The 15,989-nt window shown below is 52.2% G+C and overlaps 1 protein-coding gene across 1 annotated transcript; it reads right to left on the reverse strand.

Moving 5' to 3' along the window:
• Positions 1 to 14,996: 14,996 nt before the first annotated feature.
• Positions 14,997 to 15,686, reverse strand: DIRAS1 (DIRAS family GTPase 1). The gene has a single exon (XM_063291032.1). It carries the CDS (start codon positions 15,675 to 15,677, stop codon positions 15,081 to 15,083), a length of 597 nt encoding a protein of 198 aa, XP_063147102.1. The 5' UTR covers positions 15,678 to 15,686; the 3' UTR covers positions 14,997 to 15,080.
• Between the last annotated feature and the right edge of the window lie 303 nt (positions 15,687 to 15,989).

The following is a 15,989-nucleotide window of genomic DNA, read 5'->3' on the forward strand; positions in this document are numbered from 1 at the left end:
TTATCCAGCGGATATTGGCAATTTGGTCCCTAGTTCCTCTGCCTTTTCTAAACCCAGCTTGTACATCTGGCAATTCTCGCTCCATGAATTGCTGGAGTCTACCTTGCAGAATCTTGAGCATTACCTTCCTGGCATGTGAAATGAGTGCCACTGTTCAATAGTTTGAACATTCTTTAGTGTTTCCCTTTTTTTGGTATGTGGATATAAGTTGATTTTTTCCAATCGGATGGCCATTCTTGTGTTTTCCAAATTTGCTGGCATATAGCATGCATTACCTTGACAGCATCATCTTGCAAGATTTTGAACAGTTCAGCTGGGATGCCGTCGTCTCCTGCTGCCTTGTTATTAGCGATGCTTCTTAAGGCCCACTCAACCTCACTCTTCAGGATGTCTGGCTCTAGCTCACTGACCACACCGTCAAAGCTATCCCTGATATTGTTATCCTTCCTATACAGGTCTTCTGTATATTCTTGCCACCTTTTCTTGATCTCTTCTTCTTCTGTTAGGTCCTTGCCATTTTTGTTTTTGATCATACCCATTTGGCCTGGAATTTACCTCCAATGTTTCTAATTTTCTGGAAGAGGTCTCTTGTCCTTCCTATTCTATTGTCTTCTTCCACTTCCGCGCATTGCTTGTTTAAAAATAATTCCTTATCTCTTCTGGCTAACCTCTGGCATTTTGCCTTTAATTGGGCATATCTCCCCCTATCACTGTTGCCTTTTGCTTTCCTTCTTTCTTGGGCTACTTCTAGTGTCTCAGCAGACAGCCATTTTGCCTTCTTGGTTTTCTCTTTCTTTGGGATGTATTTTGTTGCCGCCTCCTGAACAATGTTGCAAACTTCTGTCCATAGTTCTTCCGGGACCCTATCTACTAAGTCCAGTCCCTTAAATCGATTCTTCACCTCCACTGCATATTCCTTAGGAATATTAGTGAGCTCATATCTAGCTGATCTGTGGGTCTTCCCTAATCTCTTTAGTCTGATCCTAAATTGTGCAAGAAGAAGTTCGTGATCTGAACTACAGTCAGCTCCAGGCCTTGTTTTTACCGACTGTACAGATGACCGCCACCTTTGGCTGCAAAGGATGTAGTCAATCTGATTTCGGTGTTGTCCATCTGGTGAAGTCCATGTATAAAGCCGTCTCTTAGGTTGTTGGAAGAGAGTGTTTGTTACGCAGAGTGAGTTGTCTTGGCAAAATTCTATCAGCCTATGTCCTGCTTCATTTTGTTCTCCCAGGCCATGCTTACCTGTAATTCCAGGTGTCATTTGACTGCCCACCTTAGCATTCCAGTCTCCTGTGATGAAAATAACATCTCTTTTAGGCGTGTTGTCCAGTAGGTGCTGCAGATCCTCACAGAACTGCTCTACTTCAGCTTCTTCAGCATTTGTGGTTGGGGCGTATATTTGGATCACTGTGATGTTAGATGGCTTGCCCTGAATTCAAATTGAGATCGTTCTATCGTTTTTTGGATTGTATCCAAGCACTGCTTTAGCCACTTGACTATTAATTATGAAGGCTACTCCATTTCTTCTGTGGTCCTCTTGTCCACAGTAGTAGATCTGGTGGTCATTTGATGTGAAGTGGCCCATTCCAGTCCATTTCAATTCACTGACGCCCAAAATTTTTATCTTTAATCTTGACATCTCCCCAATAACCACATCCAATTTGCCCTGGCTCATAGATCTTACATTCCAGGTTCCAATGGCGTGTTGATCCTTAGAACATCGGATTTGCCGTTCACCACCAGCACCGTCGGCCGCTAGCCGTCCTTTCGGCTTTGAGCTAGCTGCGTCATCACGTCTTGGGCTAGTTGAGCTCATGCTCTGTTCCTCCCAAGTAGCATTTTGACCATCTTTCGACCTGGGGGTCTCATCTTCCGATGGTATACCGACATATCTCTGGTTGTACTGATCCATTTAGTTTTCATGGCAAGAATACTGGGGTGGGTTGCCATTACCTTCCCCAGGGATCGCATTTAGTCTGACCTCTCTGTCATGACCTTCCTGTCTTGGGTGGTCCTTCACGGTTTAGCTCATGGCATCATTGAGGTGCTCAAGCTCCAGCACCACGACAAGGTAACGATCCTTTGCTGCTCGAGGTGGTTCTAGCAGGCCACTAATGGCTTCTTCAGGTTATGGGCCCAGGCTTTTTTTTTTTTTTTTCCAGAAAGAGAAATTTTCTTTTTGGGCTTGTTTTATTTTTGCATGAGCATTGTTGTTTTTGAGAGAATACTCAGTCTAGATTGCTGAGGGGTTATCTTACACAAAGAAAATAGCCTTAAGCATAAAGGGATTTTTTTTTCTTTTGGAGTAATTTTTAAATCTTTTGCTTAGACAAAGATGGCCAGTGCACTGCATTACAATCCAGTGATTTTTCAACTCAAACCTGGAGAGTTTTATCCCTAGAAAATTGGGGTGGAGAGGCAGGCAAAGATTCTGAGTCTGTATAGTATTTGGAAGGAAGATCCTCCCAGTTTAGATTTAGAAGGCTATGCAAACTGGGCAACCAGTGATCTCAAACTCCAAGGACTAATTATGAGTTCCTTAGATCAGCGGTCCCCAACCTTTTTAGCACCAGGGACCGGTTTCGTGGAAGACAAATTTTCCATGGACTGGTGCGGGGGGATAGTTTCGGGATGATTTAAGCGCATTACGTTTATTGTGCACTTTATTTCTATTATTAGTAAAGGTAAAGGTTTCCCTTGACATTAAGTCCAGTCGTGTCTGACTCTAGGGGGCGGTGCTCATCTCCATTTGAAAGCCGAAGAGCCAGCATTTGTCCTTAGATACTTCCGTGGTCATGAGGCCGCCATAACTAAATGGAACGCTGTTACCTGCCTGCTGAAGTGGTACCTATTAATCAACTCACATTTGCATGTTTTCGAACTGCTAGGTTGGCAGGAGCTGGGACGAGCAACGGGAGCTCAACCCGTCACGTGGATTCGAACCGCCGACCTTCTGATCGGCAAGCTCAGCGGTTTAACCCGCAGCACCATCGCGTTCCTTTATTTCTATTATTATTACATTGTGATGTATAATGAAATAATTATACAACTCACCATAATGCAGAATCAGTGGGAGCCCTGAGCTTGTTTTCTTGCAACTAGACGGTCCCATCTGGGGGTGATGGGAGACAGCGACACCCGAAGTGCGTTGCTTATGTCCAGTCTACTCCGTAATCTCGTTTCGGTTGCTGCCACTGCAGAAAACCCTGCTTCACAAAGACAGGATGTTGGAAATGGAAGCAGGGTTTTCAGTGCTTCTGTGGCAATCTCAGGATATTCCGCCTTGACTTTCATCCAGAACGTATGGAGATTTGAAAAGTATGTCTCAAACGTACTTTTAAGGCCTCTGTCATTTGCGATCTCAAGCAGTTGATCGATTCACCTGGCTTATTCACAAATGGGTCGCGGATCCATTCCTTCCCAGTTCGGGGGTCTTTTGTGGTTGGGAAGCAATGCTCAAACTCTTCTGAAAGCTGAGACAGGTGATCGTGCGCCAGCTGGGAGAAAGAAGGCCCTGGCCTTCTTTCAACATCTCTGCTAATGTTTGAAACGTGTCAACAATCCCAAGGTTCACTCGTCACCCCCATAATTCCAGTTTGGCTTTGAATGCAGCCACTTTATCTGCCGCCATGAACACAGTTGTCGTTCTCCCCTGAAGTGACAGGTTGAGTTCATTGAGCAGGTTGAATACGTCACACAAGTAAGCGAGTTTTGCGACCCATTCTGTGTCACTGAAATGTGCTGCCAGTGGTGACTGTTTTTCTAAAAGTGGCTCTCATAACTCAAAAACTCTGGCCAGTGATCTACCTTTAGAAAGCCGTCTTACTTCTGTGTGTAAGAGACGACGTGTGTGCTCTGCGTCCATCTCCTCACAGAGCTGTGTGAACAGACGTGAGTTAAGGGCATGTACTTTAATGTGGCTGATAATTTTAATCACATCCTGCAAAACGTTGTTAAGTTCAGGTGACATTTTTCAGCTAGCCAGCATTTCTCTATGGATGACACAGTGCGCAGACTCACGTTCAGAAGCAACCTCCTTGACTCGAGTAGTGAAACCAGAAAGCCGTCCAGTCACGGCAGCCGCTCTGTCTGTGCATATACTGACACAAAATGACCAATTCAGTTTTCCTGATATGTAATCATTCAAAGACTTGAATAGTTCTGCAGCTGTGGTGTTGGTTGGCAACAAAAGGGCACATAACATATCCTCACGCACATCCTCCTGAAAAATATATCGCACAAAAACAAGCATTGTTGCCTTGTTGTCAACATCGGTAGACTTGTCAACCTGGATTGCGTACCATGGTGACTCATTAATCCTCAATATCCTGTGCTATTTCATCAATTTGTCTAGTTATGGTGCTAGCCGAAAGAGGAACACGTGCCACCTTTTGAACTGCAGCCTCTCCTCAAAGTTCATGGCAAACGTCCTTAGCAGCAGGCAGGATCAACTCTTCACCAATAGCAAAGGGCTTCTTAGCTTTAGCAATGCGGTTAGCCACTAAGAATGATGCTCTCAGTGCAGACGCATTCGATGAAGTAGTAGCTTTCAATCATTGCTTCTGTTCTTCGGGTTCACATTTTTTTCTTTTGAAAAACCCCAAAGGCTTGTTTTTTAATGCAGGGAGCTTGGTCTCCATGTGGTGAAGCAGTTTTGAAGGTTTCCTGGCTTCGATGACTAGCCGGTAGCCACATATTATACAAAGTGGGCTTGGAGAATGTGAATCACCTGTTGCAATGAACCCGTAATTTAAGCAGGACCGTTGGTATTTTCTTTTAAATGCAGCTTTCTTTTTGTTGGCAGTCTTAGAGTCTTCTGCTGTCTCATCATTGGGTCTTTCCCTCTTTTCAAAGAAGCTCTCCGCAATGTTTGCTTTTTACTCATTTTGGCTAGGGGTGGCTTGTGGGCTTACCAAAACTGTGACTGAGACAAGTGCGCAGTGCGGGAAAGAGGCGCGGACAGAAGTGGTAAGTAAAATGATGGGCAGGCCACACATGGACTAAAGTAAGTGTTGGATTCTGACCTCATAAGGAGCGCGCAACCTAGATCCCTCGCATGCACAGCTTACAGTAGGGTTCGCACTCCTATGAGAATGTCCTGTTCTGAACTGTGACTCGACATGGAAGGTGAAGTAACCCTTTATTAATACAGTAAGTGCGATACAAATTCAGTGGTTAGTTGCTGGTTGGCACACAGCAGGCTTGGCGTGAAACTCAGGATGGTGGTAAGCAGGGTAATGGCTTGGCTTGGCAAGGTCATGCTGGCAAAGGCAAGGCTTGGTAGATTTTGCACTGGGTCCAAGCAAGGCTTGGCAAGAGTCACTCCGGCAAAAATAAGACTTGTCAGGATTCACACTGGATACAGCAAAGCTTGACACACAGTACTAGCGTGTTTGCCAGCAGGGTTGAAGAACAAAGTCCTTTCCAGAAAGCCAGCGAAGTCAAAGCAGACCCAGCCACAGAATTCCTTGGCCTCACAAAGCACACATCAGGCACTAGGACCGGCACGGAAACCAGCAGGTTCAGGCAAGAAGCTCCAGCCTGGTAACCCTTGGAGGCTTCAGCAGCAGCGCGGCAGCAATGGAGGCAGCGGTGGAGAGTGGAGGGGGCGTAGGAAGGTAGGACTTGGTGGAGGATGGGTCAGCAGGGCAGGGCTGGAAGCGGCCGAGGGCAGCGAAGGCAGGCAGGCTTGTCTGGTGGTCCAGCTGTGCAAGGCTTGGAAGGTCTTCCCAGTTCTGTATCCTAAGAGTCGAGGTCTGGAAACTGAGCCTGAAGAATGGTTGTCCCCAACAACACGTTCCTCTTTTTCCTGATCTTTCATTCTTTTTTCTTTGTGCCGTTTGGAGATAGCAGCCAATGGGCTTGCTTTCTTTATGGTGCTCTTTCTGTCAAGCTGGGCTCTGTTGCGACTTTTCTGCCATTGCTGCAGAGCTCAGCACTTTTCCCACCGTTGCTGCAAAACTCAGACTGCATTCTAACAGAGTTGCTGCCACTGATCTGACAGGAGGCGGAGCTCAGGCGGTAATACGAGCAATAGGGAGCGGCTGTAAATACAGATGAAGCTTTGCTCATTCGCCCACTGCTCACCTCCAGCTGTGCAGCCCAGTTCCTAACAGGCCATGGACCGGGACTGGTCCATGGCCTAGGGCTTGGGGACCCCTGCCTTAGATGGATCAATATTGGTGCAGATCTAGCACAAAGAAACTGCAAAAGGAATGATGGAGGAATTGTTTAAACTCTTTGGGGAAGGAGGAGATTCCCAAGTTGTTAATTTGGTGAGAGAGTTATCCAATGTAAAACTACAACCAGATGGAGATACTGATGAGCATATTTCCAAAGCTTAATCATTGTTGCACAAGCTTGCTTGTAATGATGTGATTTTGGATAATAGAATTCAAGTTGGATTTTTATTAGGATCTCTCAGAGTTATTCAAGTTTTGCTGCAAGTTACAAAGGGTCAACACAGCCTCTCTCAGACTTAATTCAACAATTGAAGTCTGAGCATAGCAGGCAGGTCTTCTCTAAAAATGCAAAGCAGATCCATCATGAGATAGGCTATTTTTCAAAGCCTCAGGGCAAAGATGGAGGTCAGAAGCAAAAAAGGTGATTCAAAGACAAAGAAAGCCATCAAATGCCATTTTTGTGGAAAGAGTGGGCACTTAAAGAAAAATTGTTGGGCCAAGAAGGCAGATCAGAAAACCAACATAGAAAAGGCTCCAGAAGCTACTCATCTTGCATTTTCAGCAATTAATAAAAGTTGCTCATGCCAGACATGGCATGTGTGGCTAGTCACCAAGGAAAGGAGGACAACAGCGCCACCTTCTGGCACAGACGATTCGGTCACAGAGATTCAAATGCAGTTCTTCAGATGAAGAAAAATGGATTGGCAAGCAAGGACTATGGTAAGACTGATGCAAGGCACAAAGCCTGCATGCAGGGAAATGCCACTAGGCCTGCAATTCCAAAACAAAGTACCAGGCGCTCCAAGCAGCCCCTGAGGAAAATTCACACACAGCTGTGTGGGCCAGTTCAGGCATCTGTTGGGGGTAACAGATGGGGGGGAAGTAGCAGTGACAGTTACTTACGTACAAAATAGATTACCAACAAAAGCAACAGATGAAAGCCAAATAAGAGCCCTCTAACCAATAGCACTGCAGAATGGGGAGGTGATGATGACTTGTTCAAAGTACCTTACCCAGTGTTTCCAGATGCAGCAAGCAGGCAAGTCCAGAGAGAGGAGATTGAGCCAGAGACTCTGCCTCACTCAGATGATGAGGAACCAGGAGGAACAGAAGGGGCAGAGATGCAGTATGATCCAGACCTCAGTCCAATTCCAGACCTGAGGCGCTCATCGTGAGCCAACAAGGGAGTTCCGGCCAAGCAACCGTCCTACCTCACAGGGGAGGCATTGCCGAAAGAGCATGCATCATGGCAGGAAGTACAGCAGCTTCCACCAGCTGAAGCAAGTAAGTGGAGGAAAGCAGCTCAAGAAGAGTTTGAGGTAACAACACTTGGACACTCACAAAATTACCTGTTGGCAAAAGGGCAACTGATTGCAAATGGGTCTTTAAGGCCAAACAGAATGAGAAGGAACAAGTCCAAAGGTACAAAGCTAGCTGGTAGCCAAGGGCTATTCACAGAAGCATGGGGAAGATTATGACCAAACTTTTGCACCTGTTGTGACCCACACAACAATTTGACTTCTTTTAAATCTAGCTGCAAGCAGAAACATGCAGGTGGAACATATAGATATAAAAACAGCATTCTTGCATGGGGAAATTCAGGAGGAGTTGTACATGCAACAACCTGAAGGGTTCACTGATCCAAAGAAAAGGTATTTAGTGTGTAGGCTTCAGAAGGGGACCTGTGGGTGGAAACAAGCAGCCAGGGCCTGGAATGTGAAATTAAACCAGATGCTAATAAAGCAAGGTTTCGCTCAGGCAAAGCTGAACCCTGCCTTTACACACGACACAAGAATGGCAGAGACGTGTTCATTCTCACATTCGTAGATGATTTGATTCTCTGTTATGAGGATCAAAGGGACGTTGATGAAATTGTATCCAATTTGAACAAAGAAGTAGAGGTGAAACACCTTGGGAAGGCGAGCTACTCCTTGGGCATACAAACTGACAGAGAAGAGGATAGAAGTTTTCTCCTTAGTCAGAGGCAAAAGATTCTAGAGTGACTGGAGAGCTTGGGGCTGGAAGATGCAAACACAGTGCCAACTCCTATGGAACCAGACTTTCACAAAGTCAAGGACACTGGTGAACTGTTGCCTCAGAACGATGGCTACGGAGAGGCCTTTGGGAAGCTGCTGTATCCGTCAACCACACAAGGCCAGTTATTTCATCTGCGGTGGGGATCCTCTGCAGAAAGACCAGCACACCCACCCAAAGGGACTGGAGAGGCGTTAAGCGGGTGGCAAGATACCCAAAGGGGACTGCAGACCTGAAGCTTAAGCTGCCAGCAGCTGATTCTCCTGAACTAGTGGGGCACACCGATGCAGGTTGGGCAGAGGATGCAACTGATCGCAAATCCACTAGTGGGAATGTGTTTTTGTTTGGGGGAAGGGCTGTGAGCTGGGCTAGTCACAAGCAGGCTATACTGGCACTCTCAGCTACTGAAGCAGCGTATGTCTCAGTGGCTGAGACGTGCAGAGGTACAATGGCTCAAGTATCTACTTGAGGGTCTGGGGGTCAATGAGTATGGGGATGGGTGGATGGGTGAAGCTGTTGCAGAGAGAACCAAACTCAACCCTGTTTCCGTGCCCAATGGGTGGAGGCACACCTCTCGTGACGGCGTGTCCTGAAGGGCAGGCTTGTCTCACACTTCTTGCGCTGGGATTCAGGCAAACCCACTTTGCTCCGGCCACTGGCCAGGCCTTCCTTCAGCCTTAAATCAGGCTCAAATTTACCAAGCACAGAGGCTGTGTGAATGGCATCTCATTCAAAGAGATGCCAAACAGTCAATCTGGAACAGAGGAGGAATCAATGGCTGCTGCTTGTGAGGGAAGGGAGGGGAAGCCAGGCCAGGCCAGGCCAAGCCTTTTACAAGCTCCTCTGGTCTTGAGCACGTGCAGCTCAGGGGGAAGGGCAGCCCCCCGGGGCCCATTGCCCATTCAGGGGCTCCTGCTGGTGGGGGGGGAGCCAATTATTAATTAGCTAAGCTCCACAAAGCTTAAGAATAAATTGGAGGAAATCTCCATATTATAAAAAGGTTTTGGTTGCAATGGCCTGGTTGGATCACTCACTGACCCTGTTTATACCCAGGACTGTTTGGATGCAATTTCTGTTAACATTTTTGACTTCTGGCTGGTGAACTTTATCTCAGCTCAAGAATTAAGGCTGTGGGACACATTCTGTGAATGGAGCATGCAAGTTCACAGCCAAGAATGAGGAGAGTGGCTGGCCCCTGGAGGCCTTGCTGGGAGAGGGCTCTGCTTGGCATGGGACAGGACGCCAGGCCCCACTGGCACTTTATATTCAGAGCAGCCTGTGATTTTATCTGATCACCGGGAGGGAGGGAGGGAGGGGAGGGGAGGGGAGCGGAGACCCTTCCTTCAGATAGGCACATTTTTCTTCTGGCCACCCATGGGGAGCTACAGCAGAAGTGTTGGGAGTATGATGGGGAGGCGCAGGTGCAAGCCTGCCCATAGCCTTGGGCTTGGGGGACTCGGATTGGCAGATTTGCTCTGATGGAAGTAAAATGAAGGGAGTGGTCTTGAGCTCCTGCAGGAAGAAGGGAAAGATGCCTTCAAGTGGGGCCTTGATGCTGCCCCGAGATATTTATTTATTTTATTATTTATTTTATTTTATAAATTTATTCACCACCCATCTTTCCCCCACGGGGGGACTCTTGGTGGTGCCTTGTTCAATTGCTGATCCTGCTTGGAGGATCAGCCCTCCAGGACTGGCTGGGTATAAATCCTGCAGCTGAGTGCCTGGGAAGCTGCCAGCCATTTGCCTGGTAAGGTGCTGCCTGTTTGTTTCTTGCTCAAGTTGGGCTCGTCTGGTTGGTGGGTGCCCCCTCTGGAGAGCCCACTGGGATGCCAGCCTCTCCAGGGGAGCGTTGACATCCAGTCATGCCATCTGCTGAGGGAGGGGCACGCTCCTCCCCCAACGCCACTGCTCTCTCCTCGCCATCCATTGTGTATCCCGAGGCAGCAGCTCACAAACGCAGAGGAACGGCTGGTCTCCATGGTGACCGTGGGCATGACGCATTTCGGGTCCGGACAAGCAAAGGCCCAATGGAGGCTGGCAGGGGCAGAGAAAGGTGCACTGGTAGGGAGGCTCTGCTGGCCAGGCAGGATGAGGACCTGCCCTTGGGAGCTCAGGTAGGAATGCAGATGCAGACAGCTGTTTGCCAGAGTCATCCACACGGAGGAAGAGTGTCCACTTGCAAATGGCTGTGTTGCTCACTCTGCAGCAGCAGGACAAGGATGGGGGGGTGATGGGGGGCTCCTGGGGAGGCCCAACCACCTGACATGGCATTATTAGGCAGGCAGAGGTCTCCAGGTTTGGTCTGGCAGGGGTGGGAAGGGTCCGCACGCCCAAACCTGCAAGGCTGCTGTTGCTGCCCCCAGATGGCCTGAGATGAGCCCTCTTCCCCCTCCTCCATCCTTACCTTCCTGGGGGGGCAGTCTCCCCACCACACCATTGATCCCTGTATCGTGAAGACCCATTGCCAGCCGGGGTCGGTTGTCAGGCCCAATATTCAGCCCAGAGATGCCAGTTTGGGAAGGGGGGGCTGGGCCCAAGTTTGGGGGTGGGTGTCCCAGTCAGCCGGGATGTCCCTGGCCTAGGAAGAGTTTGGCCCAGCAAGACTGCTCCCATTGAGGCCCTGAAGAATAAGACCAGGCGATGGGGAGGAGATGGGATAAATCTGTTTTTATTCATTCAAGGAAGACTATTTCTAAATAAAGGCTACATCGTACCATCGGTTTTCTCCATTTTATTATTACATTATTATAATATTGTCTATGTGTTTGTGTCTGAGTTTCTCTTCAAAAAACCCGTTATGCGCAGTAGCTCATATCGTACAGTCATGCTGGCCGCCGAGAGGAGAACTAATCAGGGCGTGTCATATTTACAATGCGAAGGTCGCCTTTTTGGAATTCCAGGAGCACCATTGATGATTCAAGACACGCGTCGGAGCTGGGGGGAGATGAAAGCCCCTTCTATGTCCTCAGCCCGGCTGGCCTACCCAGCGGGAGCAGCGAGAAGCCACCGTCGAGAGCGAGCAGATGCTCCACGCAAACGCGAGGTTCCCCGGTGCAGCAGGCAGGGGCGCCCTCACACGCACAGGGAGTCCTTGGGCGGCAGGGGTGGGGGGGGGCACCAGGTTGCAGGAGAAGATACGACTACAAAATGCAGCCGCTTGAATCAGTTTTGGCGGGGATTATGGTGCATTCTCATGACCCACAAACTGGGGAGAAGCTCCCTCGCTCTGATTGCTTGGCGCTTTTCCACGAGCGGGGCGCGCACAAAACAGGCTGGATCCTGCGGGCGGGTGGCTGGAGGGCACCCCAGTCCTGGGCAGTCAGGCCATGGAGCCGGCGGGCTGCGGGGCTTCACGAAGTGCAGAAGTGGAACTAGGGAGCCACTTCTGCCAATGGCGAGAGAAAGGGCTGTCCAGGGCCCTCCTGCGGCATGCGGCCTCTTCAGCCCAGAAGGGTCGAGTTACCCACCAAAGACAGCAAAATGCCCCCCCACCCTGAAGGCCGAGGAGATCATCACAGCGCCCCCCCGGGCCGGGGTCTCCTGCAGGCCAACAGCTCCACCCTTCCTTCTTGAAGCCCTGCAGGATGGGGGTCCTGAGCTCCCGGAGGCCTTCCAATAGGAACAGCCCGATGGTTTCACTAAGGGGAGAGCTGGGGAGCCTCAGATCCGAAGGGCCTGCTCTCCCCTGCCCCAGCTGAAGACAGGTGCTCTGAGTGAGACCCCACTCTGCCAGGCAGTCCTGGGCGCACCTTTGTGCCACTCTTGAGCCAGCCTCCTGTGGCCTGTGGAGCAAGGCCCATGCACTATCTGAGGGGACCGCCTGGACCCACCAGCCCAGGGATTTCAGGAAGGCTGGGATTGCAGGGGGGAGGGGGAGGTCAAGCAGCCTCCCCCCCCCCCCATTTGCCAAGGTGTGGCTGCCCTGAGGTGCCCAGGCTGTTCCCTGCAGAAAGAAGCCAGAAGGTCAGGTGCCCAGGCCTTGGTGCCATGTGGGCTCAGGGGCACCTGACCCTTAACGAGGAAGGCTGCGATCGGACATGTGCGCGGATTGGCGGCCCTCGCGGCACACCACAGAGCCAGGGCCCGAGGTGCGGGGGCTGCAAGAGGCGCCATTGGCAGGGGGAGGGGGTGGCTGGCCTGCCTGCCTGCCAAGGTGTTCCACACCAGAAGTTCTCTTTAGTTGTTCTAACACAGTTAACGCCCACCCCCCCGGGACTTTTTAAAGAATTAACTTAAGATGCACTTAATGAACTAACACCCTTGAGCTGAACCACCATCTTGCAAAGGGCTTTGGATCTTCCCACTCCAAATGGAGGCATTGCTTGTCCTGCCTAGTTCGGCCCCCATTTCTTTCGGCACCCCACAGCGGGGGGTGGGGGGGTGGGAGGGAAAGGCTCTGGGTAGGAGGGAGCAAGCAGGACCAAAAAGGCAGAGAAGCAGCCCAGGAGGGGCAGAGGGCAGGTCTTGCAAGATTCCTCCAGGCCTCCTTCCCTGCACAGCCTGCAGAGAGCCTCACAGCCAAGCCCTCTGCACGCCTGCCCACCCCGAGTTGGCTACCCTCCCCACATGGCTGCGGCCTTGTGCTTTGAAAGCTTCCTTCCCTGCGCTGCTGGGGAAAGAGGCAGCTGAGACAGCAGCCCTCCCACCCAGCTCAGCTCCCTGTAACCCTTGGCATCACCTGCCAAGGAGGGGCAGGGGCGGAGCACGTGGTCCAGTCCTGCCCTCTGGCCCCGGGGTCCTGTCAACTGGCCTAAGTGAACAGTTCAGAAAATGCCCAGTTTGTCTCTCAACCTGTCTCTCTAAAGCTCTTGCAAAATGCTGTGGACAGGAGGAGCATCTTCTAAGCCTGCCCCTTGCTCAGTTTGCAGGTACTATAGTTAACCTCTGGGGGGAGGACCGACCAATCTTCCCCAGCCTGCCATGCTGGCTTTTCAAAGTCGTTGGTTGAGGAAAGGGGTTGCAATGAACGCTCAACAAATCAGAACTGGCATGTAGAGAAAGAGATGCACAGAGGCTGCCTTCACGGGTGCATGCGCACACCCCCCTGTACACAAGGCATACACCCCCCCCACACACACACTTCATGGCTGTTGGCAGACCCTGCCTGTGCACCTGAGCCCTGGCTTTACAACCATGAAACCTAACTGCTTCCTCTCTACTTTTAAAAAAATAAATACAACATCCAGCACCACGTCGAAGGGCACCTCCCCAGGATTGTTGGAGCCCAGAAACAAGGAAGATCCCATTCTCCTCCTGGCCAGGGGCAGGGGCAGGGGCAGGGGCAGGGGCAGGGGCAGGGGCAGGGGCAGGGGCAGGGGCAGGGGCAGGGGCAGGGGCAGGGGCAGCCCAGCAGCCTCCCTTCCCATGCAAGATGGGCCCTCATCTGAGGGCAGCAGGCTGGGCTTGGAGCAAAATGAACAAAAGGCTGCCCAGCCCAGCTTTTCCAGCTGGAGGTGCACATCTGCTGCTGCTGCAGGTGGCCAGGAGGAGAAGCACTCGCTCGGGTGCTGGGTGTCTGCCAGACCACTGGGGGCTGCTGTCCTCTGTGGTGGGTGGGAGGCCAGGCCCAGGAGCCTGCTGCATGGACAGGGTGTTGGGACTTGTCTCCAGCCCACGGAGGCGGCAGACACAAGCCGGCCTGGCCCTATGGCCTGAGAGGGCCTGCTTCCCAGTGGTCACCCAGCACGCCGTGTCCTACAAGGGAAGAGGTTCCTGGCTGAGCCGTTGCCTCCATGCCCTGCCCTTCTTGTCAGCCTGTGGCTGATTGGCTCAGACTTGGCTTCCCAACTCATTCAGGGCTGGCCCTTTTGTGGGTGTTTCTTGTCTGGAAATGTGCTGCTGCTGCTGCTTTTTGTTGCTTTGTTTAGGAAAAAAACACACCCTTAAATTAAAAACAAATAATGGAAGTAGTGGCTCACAATAAGCTGCATCTTCACAGTCTGGCATGGCAAATGGGGGAGGGGGAGTGGGGAGGGAAGGGAGCCTCTGAGGCCCTGCTTGGGTGGGTCACTGCTTCTTCCACCATCAGGGGCCTGGGCACCATGAGGAGTGGCCCACCTTCTGGGATGCAGCCTCTGGAGTGCCAGGGAGGTGAGAGAGGCATTCCCTGGAGTGGGGGGCACCCCCTGTGGACTCCCTCCCTTGAGGGCCTCCGCTACCTCACTGGCTTCCAGCAGGGGGCTGGGTGCTGTGAACAAAGAGACGCCTTCAGCAGAAAGGTGGTCTGGCAACGGGGACTGTGGCCCCACCCAGGGTGCAAATTCTTTGAGGGTGGGGAGCCGAGGAATCCCCCCCCCCGGGCATTTGTGCAGACCTGGCAGGGCCGCAGTGACCAAAGGGGCCCTGCTTGAACAAACCGAGGATCAGTCGAAGAGAATTGAGGATCTTCTACGGGGCAGGCTGAGCGGCTGCTCTCCGTGGTCAGGCCGAAGTCATTAAAGACACCCCCGCCCCCTCCGTCTTACAGTCCCAGGAGGTGGTGGGCAAATCGGTGGGTCCACTTTTGCTGGAAGCTCCGAGGTTCCCACCGAGGTTCCCTGGGGGGCGGGGGCGAGGGGGTTCCCACAGTTCTACTGGAATGTCAATTTGCAGGACGGCCAGAGACCCCCAGCGGCCCCTTGCCGCGGCCCCCAAGCCCGGCGTCCTCTGCTGCTGGAGGGCTCAGGGGTGGCGCCAGAAGGAGCAGGCGTGGGAGCGGAGGATCCGAGCTCCGTTGCTGTCGGGAGGGGCCGGGCGCAGGAGGGGCCGCGAGGCCGGAGCGGAGAGGGAGGGAGGCGGCGGGGGGGGGTTGAGGCGGGGCCCCGTGAGGAGCGGGAGGGGACGCACAAACGATGGTAGGGGGCTGCCGCCTCCGGCCGCTCACATCAGGCTGCACTTGCCCTTGATCTTCTCCGCCCGCTTCTGCTTGCCGGAGCGCTTGCCGTCGATGCTGAGGCTCATGTTGCGGCGCTTCTCCAGGTTCAGCAGCTCCTGGAAGAGCTCCTTGACGTTGTAGTTCATCTTGGCCGAGGTCTCCATGAAGGCGCAGCCCCACTCGCGGGCCACGGCCTCCCCCTCCCGCGTCTCCACCTCCCGCTGAGCCTCGTCGCACTTGTTCCCCACCAGCATGACGGGGAAGGCCTCCGCGCCGCCCTTGATCTGCGCGATCTGCTGGTGGATGGGCCGCAGCTCCTCCAGCGACTGCCGGCTGGTGACCGAGAAGACCAGGACAAAGGCGTGGCCCTTGGAGATGGAAAGGCGCTGCATGGCCGGGAACTGGTGGCTGCCGGTCGTGTCGGTGATCTGCAGCGTGCAGACGCTCTTGTCGCAGCTGATCACCTGCCGGTAGGTGTCCTCGATGGTGGGAATGTAGGTGTCGCGGAAGGTGCCCTTGACGAAGCGCAGCACCAGCGAGCTCTTGCCCACGCCGCCGGCCCCGAAGACCACCACGCGATAGTCGTTGCTCTGCTCCGGCATCTTGGAAGGGCTGGCGACGGGTCAGCAGTTACCCACCTGCGGGGGGGGGGGGGTAGAAAGAACAGGGCCATCAACCTGGGCAGGCAGAGGCCACCCCCTCCCATGGATTTCAGGGGATGCAGCATTTCCCCGGTTTGAGAAAACAGAACCTAAGAACATTGAAGTGTTAATGCATTTAACACCAATTTTCAGGCCCCAAATGAGGCAGAAATGCCACTCCATCATCCCCGCCAGTGGTGGGGCCGTCATGAATGAGGTGAGATGTTCCCCCCTCCCCCAGAGGCTTGACAGGCACCCATCAGATGCTTAATT

Source organism: Candoia aspera, chromosome 1, assembly GCF_035149785.1.
Source record: "Candoia aspera isolate rCanAsp1 chromosome 1, rCanAsp1.hap2, whole genome shotgun sequence".
Lineage (NCBI taxonomy): Eukaryota > Metazoa > Chordata > Lepidosauria > Squamata > Boidae > Candoia > Candoia aspera.